The sequence below is a fragment of the Rattus rattus genome, chromosome 16 (genome assembly GCF_011064425.1).
Source record: "Rattus rattus isolate New Zealand chromosome 16, Rrattus_CSIRO_v1, whole genome shotgun sequence".
NCBI classification, from domain to species: domain Eukaryota; kingdom Metazoa; phylum Chordata; class Mammalia; order Rodentia; family Muridae; genus Rattus; species Rattus rattus.
Window position 1 is genome coordinate 43667064 of NC_046169.1, and position 14309 is coordinate 43681372.

The 14309-nt window shown below is 46.0% G+C and overlaps 1 protein-coding gene across 1 annotated transcript in view; it reads left to right on the forward strand.

The window, feature by feature from the left end:
• Ep400 (E1A binding protein p400) overlaps window positions 1-13707 on the forward strand; it is a 106674-nt gene extending 92967 nt beyond the window's left edge. Inside the window, exons 42-53 of the mRNA XM_032886868.1 lie at window positions 1979-2057; window positions 2164-2448; window positions 3851-3896; window positions 4088-4194; window positions 5289-5496; window positions 5610-5803; window positions 7235-7456; window positions 9336-9531; window positions 9908-10032; window positions 10476-10622; window positions 11704-11781; window positions 12538-13707. Coding sequence (XP_032742759.1) covers window positions 1979-2057; window positions 2164-2448; window positions 3851-3896; window positions 4088-4194; window positions 5289-5496; window positions 5610-5803; window positions 7235-7456; window positions 9336-9531; window positions 9908-10032; window positions 10476-10622; window positions 11704-11781; window positions 12538-12810 — 1960 coding nt within the window. The 3' untranslated portion in view covers window positions 12811-13707. The remainder of the gene's footprint in view (window positions 1-1978; window positions 2058-2163; window positions 2449-3850; window positions 3897-4087; window positions 4195-5288; window positions 5497-5609; window positions 5804-7234; window positions 7457-9335; window positions 9532-9907; window positions 10033-10475; window positions 10623-11703; window positions 11782-12537) is intronic.
• Window positions 13708-14309: the final 602 nt, after the last annotated feature.

The following is a 14309-nucleotide window of genomic DNA, read 5'->3' on the forward strand; positions in this document are numbered from 1 at the left end:
GTTGAAGCCCAGCCCTGCTGTATTTCTTTCCAGTAGGGATTACCTTCAGAGATGCCCTATTTCACTCATTTGCTATGTGCACCTCTGCAGCACTGCTTATTGGTTGGGTGAAACAATGAATTAATTCAGCTGTTAATAGGTCAAGAGCTGCAGAGGACACAGTGCTTAATGAAGGATGCTGGTGTGCCTTCCAGAGGTGTAGGTAGCATAAAAAGAGGGAAAAGGGGGTCTTCACAGGTAGCAGTGTTTGGTGTACAGTATAGGACATAAAGGAGAAGGCTTAGGGTTTGGGAAGCATAGTTCCAGAGGCTAGGGGGTATTTAGTCACTTCCTAGGAAGGTGGATTGTAAGTTGAAGACAAAAGAGACTTGAGTCACCAGAGCAGTGTAGGCAAAAAATAAGAGTGCTGCAGGGACTATGAGACTTTCATGGGCTGAGCAGGGCACTGATATAGCTAGATGTGAGCATTAATGAGGTTACCTCAGCCCATCGTGTAATTGAGCTGGGTGAAAACCTTACAGTATCTGCCTTGGAGTGCTGATAGGAGGGTTATCTATTTAGTGGGAATAGAAGGTAGGGTGTTGTTTGTTCAGTGTTTTGGGATAGTTTTGGACAGGCTCTAGGTTCTTTGATAGGCTATGGAGGACTTGTGGAGGTGTGTCTGGGGCAGATCCTCAGAGTTCATGGAGTACTACCGGATAGTAGATTCCTGAAACTGCAGAAAGTACTGAATCTCATGTATGCTGGGGGCGGGGGGTATATGTTTTCTTTTTGAGACAAGACTTTACTACGGGCTGGCCTTGAACTTGGGGTAATCCTTTTGTCTTGGCCTCTGGAGTGATGGGAATCCTGTACAGCCAGGCGTGAGCCACCATGTACTGTATGTACATTGTTTTGTTTTTTAAGTAAAAGCTTTTCACTTTTCATTTAAGTGTTACATGACTTTCTTTTTTGGCATATATACACTCCCATCACTCAGTTTTATTAAGTCACGTTGGGTTTTGTTTATTTAGGGGGGTTGTTTTGGTTTTGGGATTTTGTTTGTGTCGTTTGTTTGGATGGTGGTTTTTTGTTTTATTTTTAGAGACAGGATTTCTCTGTGTATCCCTGATCATTCTGGAACTCTGTAGACAGGTTGTCTATGAACTTAGAGATCTTTCTGCTTCTGCCTCCTAAGTGCTGAAATTAAAGGAGTGTATCACCCCTATCCGACTGTTTTTTAACACAAGCCTGAAATACAGTCAGCCTGGTAGCTGATACTATGACGGTTACTATAATAATTGAGTCGTGTATACAGTATACATCCTGGACCAAAACACAGCTCACACCCTGAGATGGAATGAATGGAACAAAGCACATTATTGAGGGCACTATATAGTTTAAAACTAATGAATTGGGTTGGGGATTTAGCTCAGTGGTAGATCGCTTGCCTAGTAAGTGCAAAGCCCTGGGTTCGGTCCCCAGCTCCAAAAAAACAAAACAAAACAAAACAAAACAAAACAAAAAACCTAATGAATTATAGGGCTGGTGATTGGCTCAGCAGACAAGAGTTCAGTTCTTAGCACCCATGTCATGTGGTTCACACCCACCCATTACTCCAGCTCCAGGAAATTAGTGTCATCTTCTGGCCTCCATAAACTCAAACATATATACACAGTTTACAAAATTAAGTCTAGGGGCTACAGAGATAGCTTAGCAGTTAAGAGCACTGACTGTTCTTCTAGAGATCCTGAGTTCAGTTCCCAACTCACAACCATGTATAATGGATCTGATGCCCTCTTCTGGTGTGTCTGAAAACAGCTACAGCGTACTCATATAAATAAAATAAATAAATCTTTTTTTTTTTTTAAAATGAAGTCTTTTTTAAAAAAACAAAACCTAATGGATTGTTTCTGGAATTTTTTAAGCAATATTTTTGATATATGTAATAGAAGCTGTAGATAAAAGAGCTTTTTAACTTTGGCCATTTACTTTTAAGTGGAATCAACTATGACAAGCCGCTGCCTCCCATTCAAGTTGCATCTCTCCGTGCAGAGCGAATTGCAAAAGAGAAAAAGGTATGGTGCCCTAAAACCTGGGTCCTCTCAGAAACGTGCTGCTATGACATGCTGCCACCCTAGGCTGTGTCCAGTTCCTTCAGCAGCTTCTTTGCTTATCTTTTAGGCTCTGGCTGATCAGCAGAAGGCACAGCAGCCACCGGTGACACAGCCGCCCCCTCAGCAGCAGCCTCAGCAGCAGCAGCCGCCTCAGCAGCAGCAGCAGCAGCCCCCACCACCTCCACAGCAGCCACCACCACCAGTGCCCCAGCCACAGGCAGCAAGCAGTCAGACACCAGCAGGGCAGCCTGTTGTCCAGCCTCAGGTCCAGGCACAGCCACAGCCACAGCCTGTGCAGGCACAGTCAAAGGGGCAGGCCACAATGACAACTGTGGGCAGTGCTGCTGTGCTGGTAAGAGCCTCTAAACCCACAGTCTGTGCACCTCCCTCTGTGAGGACTCAGGCTGCATCTTGGGGGACGTCTGCATTTTCAGCTGACTGAGCCATCCTTGATGGCTTGGGAGGATGAAGCCACTTTTTGGTACAAGGATCGGGACTAAGGAGAACCTGGTCCTACAGTTGGGTGTAGTCACACATATTTTTAATCCAAGCTTGAGGAAGATCATGAGTATGAGTGTGGCCCAAGCTGTAAAACAAGACCACAACTCAAAAAAGACGTCGCTGCATTCTGTAAAATAAGACAGGTGAATTTGTTCCCTCATTTCCTGCAAGTGGACAGAGCAGTGCCTTCTGGGTCATTGCATGCTCAGCCACCACCTGGGGATGCCACTCAAGCTCACCCACATTCTCAAGCTGTAAGAACACAGATGGGCCAGTGAAAGTCAGAGTTTGGCCAACTCAGGTGTTGACATAAGTGCTTACACTCATTTTCTGTGGTGTTCATCACAGTCATTGAAGCTATGTGTAGTCACATTTGAAGAGAATAGGCCCTGTGCAAAATGGGATGACACTTAAGTCTGTCAGCCAGACATGAAAGTATTTGTATGGTGCGTACAAGTACAGAGGAATGCGGTTACACACAGAGGCCAAAGGTTGTGGGTGCTGCTCTCAGGCTCCATCCACTCTTGTTGTGGGCCTTCACCTGGGCTTGCAGATTTGGCTAAGTGTGCTGGCCAGTGGGCCCAAGTATCCTCTTGTCCACACCTCACTAGTACAGGGATTGTAAGCACACACCACTACTCGGAGGTCTGTACGTGGGTGAGGAGTTAAACTCCAATTCTCACACTTACAAAGCAAGCACTTTACCAACTGAGACGTTCCTCAGACCTTGAATCGTTGGCATTGAGCTGTGGTGGGTTTTTATATGTGGTTGGGCAACATTCTCCCTTTACTCAGATGATGATACATTTACTAAATACTGTATGGTGTGAGGACTTTAAAGTAAGGTTGATGGGCAATAGCTCTTGCCCATTGAAGTTTGTGTTTCTATGTGGGATAGAATAATGATCACAGGAAGAATTTGGACAGTGATTGGTGGTAGGAACATCATGAAGAGGTGGCATTTGAAAGTTGAGGCCTAAGTGACAGGAAGCATTGGTGAGAAGGATGGAAGCAGCCGGTACAGAGGCTTACATGTGGCCAGTATGAGGGAGGTGACTTAGCACTGGAGAAAATGCATGTGGTGAGGGGCAGTGTGGGAAGGGGAGGCAAGCTGGAGGCAGCCCTGGTGGTGAGCAGACTGAAAGCAGCCAAGGGAGTATGCTTGGGATTTGTGTTGGCTGATGATCTATTTTGCAGAGTTTATGCAGCAGAAGGCCTGGCCTGAAGTTAACCTGAGTTTCTGTTTTCAATAGGCAGGAACCATTAAAACATCAGTCACTGGAACAAGCATCCCAACAGGTGAGGAGGATGCAGAGGGCTTGGAAAAGAAGAGGTCAGCCTTTTTTTTTTTTTTTTTTTTTTTTTTTTTTTCGAGCTGGGGACCAACCCAGGGCCTTCGCGTTTGCTAGGCAAGCGCTCTACCACTGAGCTAAATCCCCAACCCCGGGTCGGCCTTTCTCCTCTGACCTCACCCATGTCGTCCCCTTTAGGCACTGTAAGTGGAAATGTGATTGTGAACACAATAGCCGGTGTCCCTGCTACTTTCCAGTCCATTAACAAGCGTCTGGCATCACCTGTGGCTCCTGGAGCTTTGACTGTGAGTTGTTCCCATGGTCAGAGAGCATACCATGGCTTGTATTCTGAAAGGACTATTTGCTTCTTGAACAATCCATAGATGAGAAAAGTAACTGGTCGAGTTTGAATTTCATGAATAAGTAGCTAGTCAGTTTAGGAATCATCAGGAAACTGTTCTCTTTTGTATTATTAGGCAAGGATGAATGTCCCCATAGGACAATTTTCAGGGAGGAGAGGTGTGGTATATGACAAAACAGCTGCCAGTCCCCTTGTCCCAGGTGCCCTTACCTGTGCCTCACTCTGAGTGGGAAGCAGAGGTGATGTAGGTGCCCTGGTAGAGTGCTGTGCTGGAGTGCTGCTCAGAGCCATGTGAGGAGAGCAAGCAGCCTGATTCCCAGGATAAAGGCAACTGGGCAGGAGAGAGAGCAATCACAAGCATCAAGGTATAGGTTGGCTGTGGGAAGATGATCCCCTTTGGTTTAGAGAACATGCCCTCTGTAGCATAGCACAGGGCATGTGGTCAGAAAGTTTTCCTAGTGTCAGCTACTTGCTTTTCTTTTTATAGCTCACAGTCAAAATAAAACACATTGCAATACACTTGATTCTCTGATACCAAGCCTGAAAAGCAGCCCGTCTCTTGTAATAAGAAGTGATATCTCAAAGATGTAATGCTCTTACACCAGCATGCTGTGTCCCTCTGCAGTTTAGAGAATACCTTTTCTAAGAAGATGTAATTTCTCTGAGATCCTACAGAGGTAGACCCAAAAGTGGATGGAGTTAGGGGTGGTACAGAACTATATAATATACATGTTTGTGTGTAATCACTGGGATTGCCGAGCATGTCAAGAGAGCTAGAAAGAAAAAGACAGTCCTCACCAGATGACACCAGAACAGTTGGGGAGCTATACACTAAAAATGAATCTTGACAATTTGCACTTTTTTGGTTTTTTACGCCTCTGCCTCCCCAAGTGCTGGGATTAAAGGCATGCACCACCATGCCCAGCTGAATTCACTTTGCATGGTAACAAGCCATTGAAACTGTGGACTTCTGGAAGGAAAGATACATCTTGCCTTACAGTGGGCAGCTGTGATAACATTCCTGTATTACCTTTCTAGACATCCGGAGGTTCTGCTCCTGCTCAGGTGGTTCACACCCAGCAACGAGCAGTTGGCTCCCCAGCCACTGCCACCACTGACCTGGTGTCCATGACAACAACTCAAGGTGTACGAGCAGTCACTTCCGTGACAGCCTCAGCTGTGGTCACTACCAACCTGACTCCAGTGCAGACCCCAACCCGCTCTTTAGTAACCCAGGTGTCTCAAGGTAAAGGGGCTTGGTGTTTCCCTGAGCCAATATCCGCTATTAGAGCTTCTGTTTGCAGTTGTTCTCCAGAAGAGTTGAGGATGTGAAGGTCTAACAAGCCAGCCTCTTTACAGCCACAGGGGTTCAGCTACCCGGAAAAACCATCACCCCTGCTGCCCATTTCCAGCTTCTTAGGCAGCAGCAGCAGCAACAGCAGCAGCAGCAACAGCAGCAGCAGCAGCAGCAGACTTCCCAGGTGCAAGTTCCACAGCTCCAGGGCCAGGCCCAGTCTCCTGCACAGATGAAAGCTGTGGGCAAGCTAGCACCGGTAATACATCTTTTACTGTACCATCACAGGCACTCTCTGCACTCTCACTGAACTGCCTCTCTGCAGTTCAGAACCTACTTTGCAAAAATCCAGCATTAACTTTAGGTAGAGAGCCTGATTTCTTGTATTTAGACAACTTTCTGTCCAGTAAGCGTGCATCATGCTTCTAAGAATCATTGGGAAACCTTAGTTTCCTGCTGGAGGTGCATCTTGAATCCTGTGCATTGTATTGCCACAGCTCATTTTCCAGAGGACTACAATGTGAACCATTCCTGGAGGTTGGTACAAAAGCACTCCTCAGTGCTCCTTCAGGAGCAGCTAGGTTACAGTATGCTTCTCTTTGTGCTTGTTTGAACACTGGTGTTCTAGTTTTGCCATCCTGCTATCTTGCTTTTTTGTTTTCTGTAGAAGGTAATGCTATATCCTTGCCACAAAAGCAGAATCACTAATATTCAGCATCAAAAGAAACCAGAAAAATACATACAGTGTGAATAAGAACTTTTCTGCTGATTCCTACTGACTGCTGGGTTTGATCTTTTGAGCTGCTGGTCAGAGGCTTGACACACTAGAGCGGAGGTGCAGCCACCTCTGAAGTTTGAGAAGGACCCAGAGATGTTTTTTTTTTTTTTTCCTCTGTCCTTGTTCTATTGTGACCTCTTTAGTGTGTTTGTTCCTTTTGAGAGGTGATGATCAGGCACCTCAGTTGGGAGCTACCCTTTTTCTTCCTGTAAACCATAGTAATTGTTCTCTGGACTCTTAAGGCCAGCAGAGGCAGATTGTATGTATGACAGCTAAAGCTGTCACTGAGACTGCTCCAGTTAGCATTTCCCACCCAGAGCAGCTGCCAGGAGCCCTGTTCTTCCTCTTGTTCCTTTATTCTTCATGCACATTCTCCTAAGTCAGTTTCAAAGCCATTGTCATCTCTTATATACCCAGAGAGATCTGTTAGGGACAGTTCATACATTTGTGGGTAGGAGGGTGATTGGTTTTGTTTTGTATTGAACTTAACTATCTTTGTGTCTTGAGTCTGGTAGCATCGTGTAGCTGCTGTCAAGCTTTCCTCTACTTCCAATGTGTCAGAACTGCAATCTGGAGCCACCAGGCCTGGCTCCATATCTAGTTATCTTGATGTTTGCATAAGGTTTATTGCCAAGTTATTACTATTGATGGAGTTCAGTTACAAAGTTATTAACCGTTTATTTAGACTGGCTATGAGAAGTAAAAACCTGGAAAGCTTGATTTGAACTTAGTCATCTGTCAGAGTTGCTCTTCCCAGTTTTTTCAGTGAAGTACTGCTTTTCATTCAGTGCCCACTTGGCAGTGTGGATGGTTTATATTCTGCATATCAGCTAATGTTCCTGATGTCTCAGTAGAGATGGAGGGTGGCTTACGGTTAGCTCATGTGGAAGACATGTCTTATTTGGGTTTCAGGAACACATCATCAAGATGCAGAAACAGAAGATGCAGCTGCCACCACAGCCCCCACCTCCACAGGCCCAGCCAGGACCCCCACAGCAACCAGCACAAGTGCAAGTGCAGACTGCACAGCCCCCACAGCAGCAGCAGAGTCCTCAGCTCACCACAGTCACAGCCCCACGGCCTGGGGCTTTGCTCACAGGCACCACCGTAGCCAACCTCCAGGTGGCCCGGCTTGTAAGTTCCAGTTCCTATATGTGTTGTCCATATGTGTACCATCTCTGCATTTCCCCAAAGCTTTTTTGTTTTTGTTATTTAAGTTGGTGGGGGAATGTGTATTTAGGTTGGAAACTATGTAGAGTCCGTTTTCTTCCACCTTTACAAAAAATGTAGAGACTAAACTTTGGTGCTAGGATTGCACAGCACACACCTTTACCTGCTGAGGATGAGGTATTAGATTTGTGGCAGGTTGTGCTAGAGCTTCTTGTAGAACCAGTGAGTGTCACCAGGTCTGTAGGGGCCAAGTGGTTGGGAACAGCAGAAGGTGAGCAGCGAGGGGAGGCACAGCACACAGTTGTCCTGCTCTTTGCTAGGGAAGGGAAAGGGCAATGCCAGTACAGCTAGAGGATAGGACCACAATGTGTGTGTGTGTGTGTGTTGGAGACACACAGGGGTTCCATGGCCAGTTCACTAGTGACCACTTGGCAGCAGGGAGAGAGAGCAAGATAGTGGTGGTTGGTGAGATGCACACACTGTGGTCAGTGTGCTTCAAATCTTCTGTGTCACAGCAGCCAATGATGGGTGCTCCTATGAGGGCTTGCTCCACCAGTGCTGCTGCCCTAGGAGCTCTGCACCAGTCTCCAGGAATTTTTTATTGAGCTACCTTTTACAAATGAAGGAACTGTGGCACATGGGCTAATTACCTGCTCCGATCCTGTACTTGGCAACTGTAGCTTGAGATAGGGCCTCAGCCCCAGGTACCTGGGCTCTGCTCTGTGTGTAAGTCTTTATGAGGGGCCCCTCCACCAAAGAGGAAGTCCTAGGATGACTTATTTCAAAAAGAAGACTGTTGTGCTTACAAAACTGCAAAGCATGGGAGTGGTAACAGCTAGTAGGCAGAAGCTTAATTAGCTATTGCAGAGAGGATTGTAGTAATTATGCCACAAACTTCACATGCTCATTAATACAACAGTGCTCTTATCGTCCCACAAAAAATGGTTGGGCTGTAACCTAGAGACATTAAAAAGGTGGGTTAGCAACTGGATTAGTTCCTTTCCTTTCCTTCTCGATGTGATCTCATGGTGGGGAGTTGTGGCAATGTGAGAAAGGGGAGACAAATGCTGACATCAGCTCATCAGGCTCAGTCTGGGCTCCCAGTCCATATTCAGGGCTCATCTTGATTCCCCTCTCTGCTCTGCAACCTCTATACAGTCTTTCCCAGAGAGTTGTCTCCTGGACAGTTCTAAATCCAGTCAGATTGACAGTGAAGGTTAACCTTTCATCAAAGACTTTAAAGTGACTGTTGTAAAGGGAAGAGGCTTCATAATACAAGTGATTGTTCTATGTGGTATTTTTGAACAGACGGAAGAGATGCCTAGGAAGCCGAAGGTCATTTCCACTTTGCTGTGTGGGCTTTTACTGTGGGTAGCTTTGTCTTTCTTAGGCTTCGTTTGTTTGGATTACCTCTATATATACAAAATGTGACTAATTTCCATTGTCCTTTTGTAGAATGTACTTTAAGGAGAAAAGCACTTGGTGGCAGTGTGGAAAAGTTGTAGATCAGGTAGCCCTGGGTGGTTGTGGCAGTAATCTTATCTTGGAGAGGATGGAGATGTAGGTGGCACATGACTGGGGAGAGATGTGTGTGGATCTTAGGGACATCAGAACATGGCAGCAGGGCTGACAACCCAAAGGTCTTGTACAGATTCTGTCCCCATGTATCTGTTACTGGCAAGCAGAGGACCCTGGGCTGGCCTCGTGATTGTAGATTTTCCACTTAGTCCATCTTTGTAAATTTTCTTGACCTCTGGTCAAAAAGTGTTTTTTAAAAATTAGGAAAGCGAAGACACACAATATCTGAATTTCTCTGGATTCTCCTGTTATTTCCACTGTTTAGACCCGAGTCCCTACTTCTCAGCTGCAGGCACAAGGGCAGATGCAAACTCAGACACCCCAGCCTGCTCAGGTGGCCTTGGCAAAGCCTCCGGTGGTATCTGTCCCAGCAGCTGTGGTCTCCTCGCCAGGGGTCACGACCCTGCCTATGAACGTTGCAGGGATCAGCGTGGCAATTGGACAGCCACAAAAAACAGCAGGTACCTTCCTGCAGCCTCCTCTTGCTGCATGCCTTTCCCAGGTGGCCATGTGGTACACAGGGAGGTTTTTCTGGTGGAGATGGTCACTGCCTTGCTCTGTCCTAACACTGGCTTTACACATATTGTCCTAGGGTGCTGAGTGTAAATTCTCTTAGGTTTCCAAGTCCCAAGTTTTGGCCCTTGGTTCTAACCATTAACATTCTGACATTTTCCACATGTTTCATCATTTATGAAATTGAAACACAATGTATATCTAGAGTCTGCTTAGTTTGCCTTAGAGGTCAATTCTAGAACTTACATCTTTTCTAAACAGAACCTGTATAATAAGCAGGGAGCCCTTGCCAGGACCTGCCTAACTGACTTGGTGTTCTTGTAGGGCAGACTGTTGTGGCCCAACCCGTACATGTCCAACAACTGCTGAAGCTCAAGCAGCAGGCTGTCCAGCAGCAGAAGGCCATCCAGCCACAAGTTGCCCAGGGCCAGGCTGCTGTCCAGCAGAAGGTATGGGTTCCTTATGTGATGTTTTACTTAAGTGCAGCTTTGTGCTGGGGAGGAGGGTCCAGAGTAAATGAGCTGTGTTGGGCTAAGGCCTCACAAGGTATGGGCTTCAAGGTGGAGGTGCGAATGTGGTCAATATCTCTTGTTTCCTTTCAGTTTTGAGGTGAATGCTTATGTAACTGATGATGGTAGGGTGGGTGGGCTCAAGCTAGACACCAGGTATGGATTTTTTCCACTGGGACTGTGGGTTCAGGCAGTTGACACGCTTTCTGTACGTAGTAACTTACTGCCATTGGTATCACCCAATGTCAGAAAGGTAGGGCAATGCCAGGATCTTGGAATGACCATATTGTCTAGGAAGTGCAGGCCCTTGGTAGTTGCTAATGCTCTGAGTAGGGAACCCAGTCTTCACCTAGCTCTGAGCCTCTGCTGTCTCTTTTCTTCAGCTAACCACCCAACAGATCACTACTCAGGGCCCGCAGCAGAAGGTTGCTTATGCTGCCCAGCCAGCCCTTAAAACCCAGTTTCTGACTACACCCATCTCCCAGGCCCAGAAACTGGCTGGGACTCAGCAGGTGCAGACTCAGATTCAGGTAAGCCTGGCACTGTGTACAACTCCATGCAGATGGCACTGTAAATACTTGTTGTTTTCAGAGTCTTTCTAGGACAGACACTGAGACTTCCCAGTCAGATTTGTGTATACACACAGAGACACAGAATCCATTTGGCCAAATATTCCTGGTTATGAACTGTATCCTAGAGTGTGGTTGATAATGACACTGCATTGGGGGAAAACAAAAACAAAAACTGATTTTTCTCTTTCCCAGCATGTTACAATTGCAAATAGCTTCTTGGTTAGAGGTGGGATCTTATGTCTACTTCCCATGTGTTTACCTTTCTATCTTCTGGCTTTAGCTGTTAACATTTTTTAAAAAAATATTAATTTGTATGAGTGCTTTGTTTGCACACATTTTGAATTTCAGACTCACAGACTTTAGGATTCAGAAATCTGAATATAAAACAGATAGTGTAAAGATGGTTTCATACTGCTTAGGCTGGCCTTGAACATGCTGTATATAAAGCCCATGTTGACCTCAAACTTATCATCCTGCTCAGCTTCCAGAGTGATGGGGCTTGTAAGGGCCACCACAGTCTGTATGGGGAAGTTTTATAGCTTTTGTGATTCTGAGAATTCAACCTATGACTTCATGAGACGAGTTTTCATTACTGAGCTATAGCTTCAGCTTTTAAAAAGTAAATTTTGACAAGATACTTCTGCAACAAATGTCTACAGGAAGTGAACACAGGGTAGGAAGTTTTGTTTTATAGAAGTGAGCTCTTGATTATGATGGATGAAACAAGTTCGAAGTCTCAGTGCCTGTCCTGGTGAGGTCTCCTGGTCCACTTAGCTGGCTGGCTAAGACACAGTGCGACTAAGGACTCAGGGTGTTAATGTTGCAGTTCAAATTTACTAAGAGAAATTTACTAAGAGGACTAGAATCCTCTTGAGTTATGGTTGTTTTTGAAGATGATTTTGTTGCTCTTCATCATCCTAGGATCCTGGTGGGTACACTTGAGTTTGTTTCTCCATATTACCTGCTATTATGTTTGCTTAAAAAACAGAGATATCTGTACATGTATTTTGAATCTTATGCTTGCCTTGTTTTGTCAAAGGTTGCAAAACTCCCTCAAGTTGTGCAGCAACAAACACCTGTGGCCAGTATACAGCAAGTTGCATCAGCTTCTCAGCAGGTAGGCTATGTAGAGACCTGGGGGTGGGGTGCCCCTAATTTGTTGGAAAATTGTGATTTTCATACTTCAGAAGCAGGATCCCAGTGATTAGAAAATTGCTTCTGGTTTTCATAATGCACACCAAAAGATGAGCTTTCAGGGAAAATGACTAGGGAATTTCCAGAGCAGGACCACTGCGCTTAAGAACTTGGCTTTTAGGCTGGAGAGATGGCTCAGCAGTAAGAGCACTGACTGCTCTTCCAGAGGTCCTGAGTTCAAATCCCAGCTACCACATGGTGGCTCACAATCATCTGAAGTGAGATCTGATGTCCTCTTCTGGTGTGTCTGAAGACAGCTACAGTGTACTTTTATAGAATAAATAAATCTTATAAAAAAAAAAAAAAAAAAAAGAACTTGGCTTTTGCCTGAACCTGCTCTCAGCAGGCACCTTGGGCATTTTTTCACAAGGTAGGATTACAGCTTCTCGGAAGTGTAAGCCTGTGTCAGAAGCATAGGATCCAGGTGGAGGCAAGGTGGCAAGTGACAGCACCTCTTTGTGACCCAGAGCCCTGTTTTTACTTGTGATGCAGCATTTGTTTTAAATGCTGAGAAGATTGTCACTCTGCCTGACTTGAAGAGACCAAATGTTACACTGACCGAAATCCTTTGCTGTTTTTCTGAGGCCATGGGGTGTATGCAGTAGTTCTTTGCTGGGGGTGGGGGTGTAGGTTTGCCAGGACTGTTCTCTGGTGACATGTGCCTTCTGATTTGGCTTAGGCTTCTCCGCAGACGGTGACGCTCACACAGGCAACAGCAGCAGGGCAGCAGGTACAGATGATCCCAACAGTGACTGCAACAGCCCAGGTAGTGCAGCAGAAGCTTATCCAGCAGCAGGTGGTGACCACAGCCTCGGCATCACTGCAGACCCCTGGTGGCCCAAGCCCAGCACAGCTTCCAACCAGCTCTGACAGCCCAAACCAGCAGCCGAAGTTGCAAATGAGAGTCCCTGCTGTTAGGTTGAAGACACCCACCAAACCGCCATGCCAGTAGGCTGGAGATTGGTTGGTCTGTGCTAAGGCTGCCCCGTGTGTATGTGACAGTGCACACAGTGAGTTTCTCTTAGTGAGCACAGCTCAGTACTTGGTAGGGCTACATATCCTACCATTATTTGCACATGCATTGTAGTCCTTCAGCAGGAGAGATGACAGACCATCAGAGATCCCTGTCTCTTCCTAGAGCCTCCACTCTGGTCCTCTCTCTCTAAGTGCATATACCCTTCTCAATATGGCTTATGTTACAGGCATCCATCTTGCCCCAGTGAACATTAGCTTTGATTTGAATGAAGCTCTGGGGCTGATACCATCTCTGTAGAGTAAGTTTGTGACACATTTTACTAGGCACCTCCGTGGATCCTTTAGTGTTCTTGTGACAAGCTGTGGACACATAGATACGGCAGGTGAAGCAGCCTGGTGGAGTTGAAACCAACACTACTTTCCCCTACTTTTTTCCTTAGTCTGGAGAGCCTAACATTTGCCTAGGAAGGCCTCATTTGGTCCACCCCACCCCTGGCAGCTCTTTATGGATTTCAGATGTCCTGACTGAACTGTTGTACTGTTATGCCCATTGCAGTTGAAGGGAAAAGGTTAGTTAGAATGAAGCTGAGTCCTCTGTGTTTACTCTTCTTACTACTGCAAGGTCGCATGTGGCATTCATGGACATAACAAGCTGACCATGCCTTCTACTTGCCAGAGTGTGGAAGGTCCATGTTCCACATCAGTGCTGAAGCCTGTTTTATGGCGTGGGTCGCCTGAGGCCTGTGCTGTTATGTCAGTACTGCAGCCTGGAAGACAGAAGTGGTTGTGTTGTGTGCCGTCATGTCCGTCCCGCCGTTTGTGTCCTGTGTGGGGAGGAATGTGATAATATATTCCATCCTGATGCCACCCAGAACTCACTTTTGAGCTCTTAATGTGAAACTTGGGGGGGAAAGTAGCAGATGTTGAAAAAACAGAAGAGGTCTTGTATGCTGTGTTGGGGGAAAGCGCTTTGGAGGTTCCTGGTACCTGGCTCGCAGCAGCAGCAGCAGTTCCTGTAGGTCCATGGGCTCTTTGGTGAACAGCACACACCATTGTGGCAGCCGCCTTCAGAGTGCCCAAGCCAAGTGTTTGGTGGGAGAAACAAGAGTCGTCTTCATTTTTGGCAGTTACTTTTGTTTATTTTTCAACCAGATAGATGTTGTGTTTTTTTAAAAATGTAAGAAACAGGACTGAAATTGTAAATACTTTGTAAACACAAGCATTTGTACTTGAATAGGATTTTAAACGGACAAGATGTCCTACTAAGCAAAGGCTAATAAATAACCTTTCTACATCTTTCTTGTTCTGTCTTTCACAGACCACTGTTTGGCTTAAGGATGTTGTTTAAAGGAGCAATGTTGGCACCAAAGTTTGTATTGCTCCAACGTCATGGCCAAGGTCTTGAGCTATCTGGCAACAGGACTGCACCAGGGAGTAGGAATGACCATATGAGCATAGTTCCCCTTCCACCCTTAG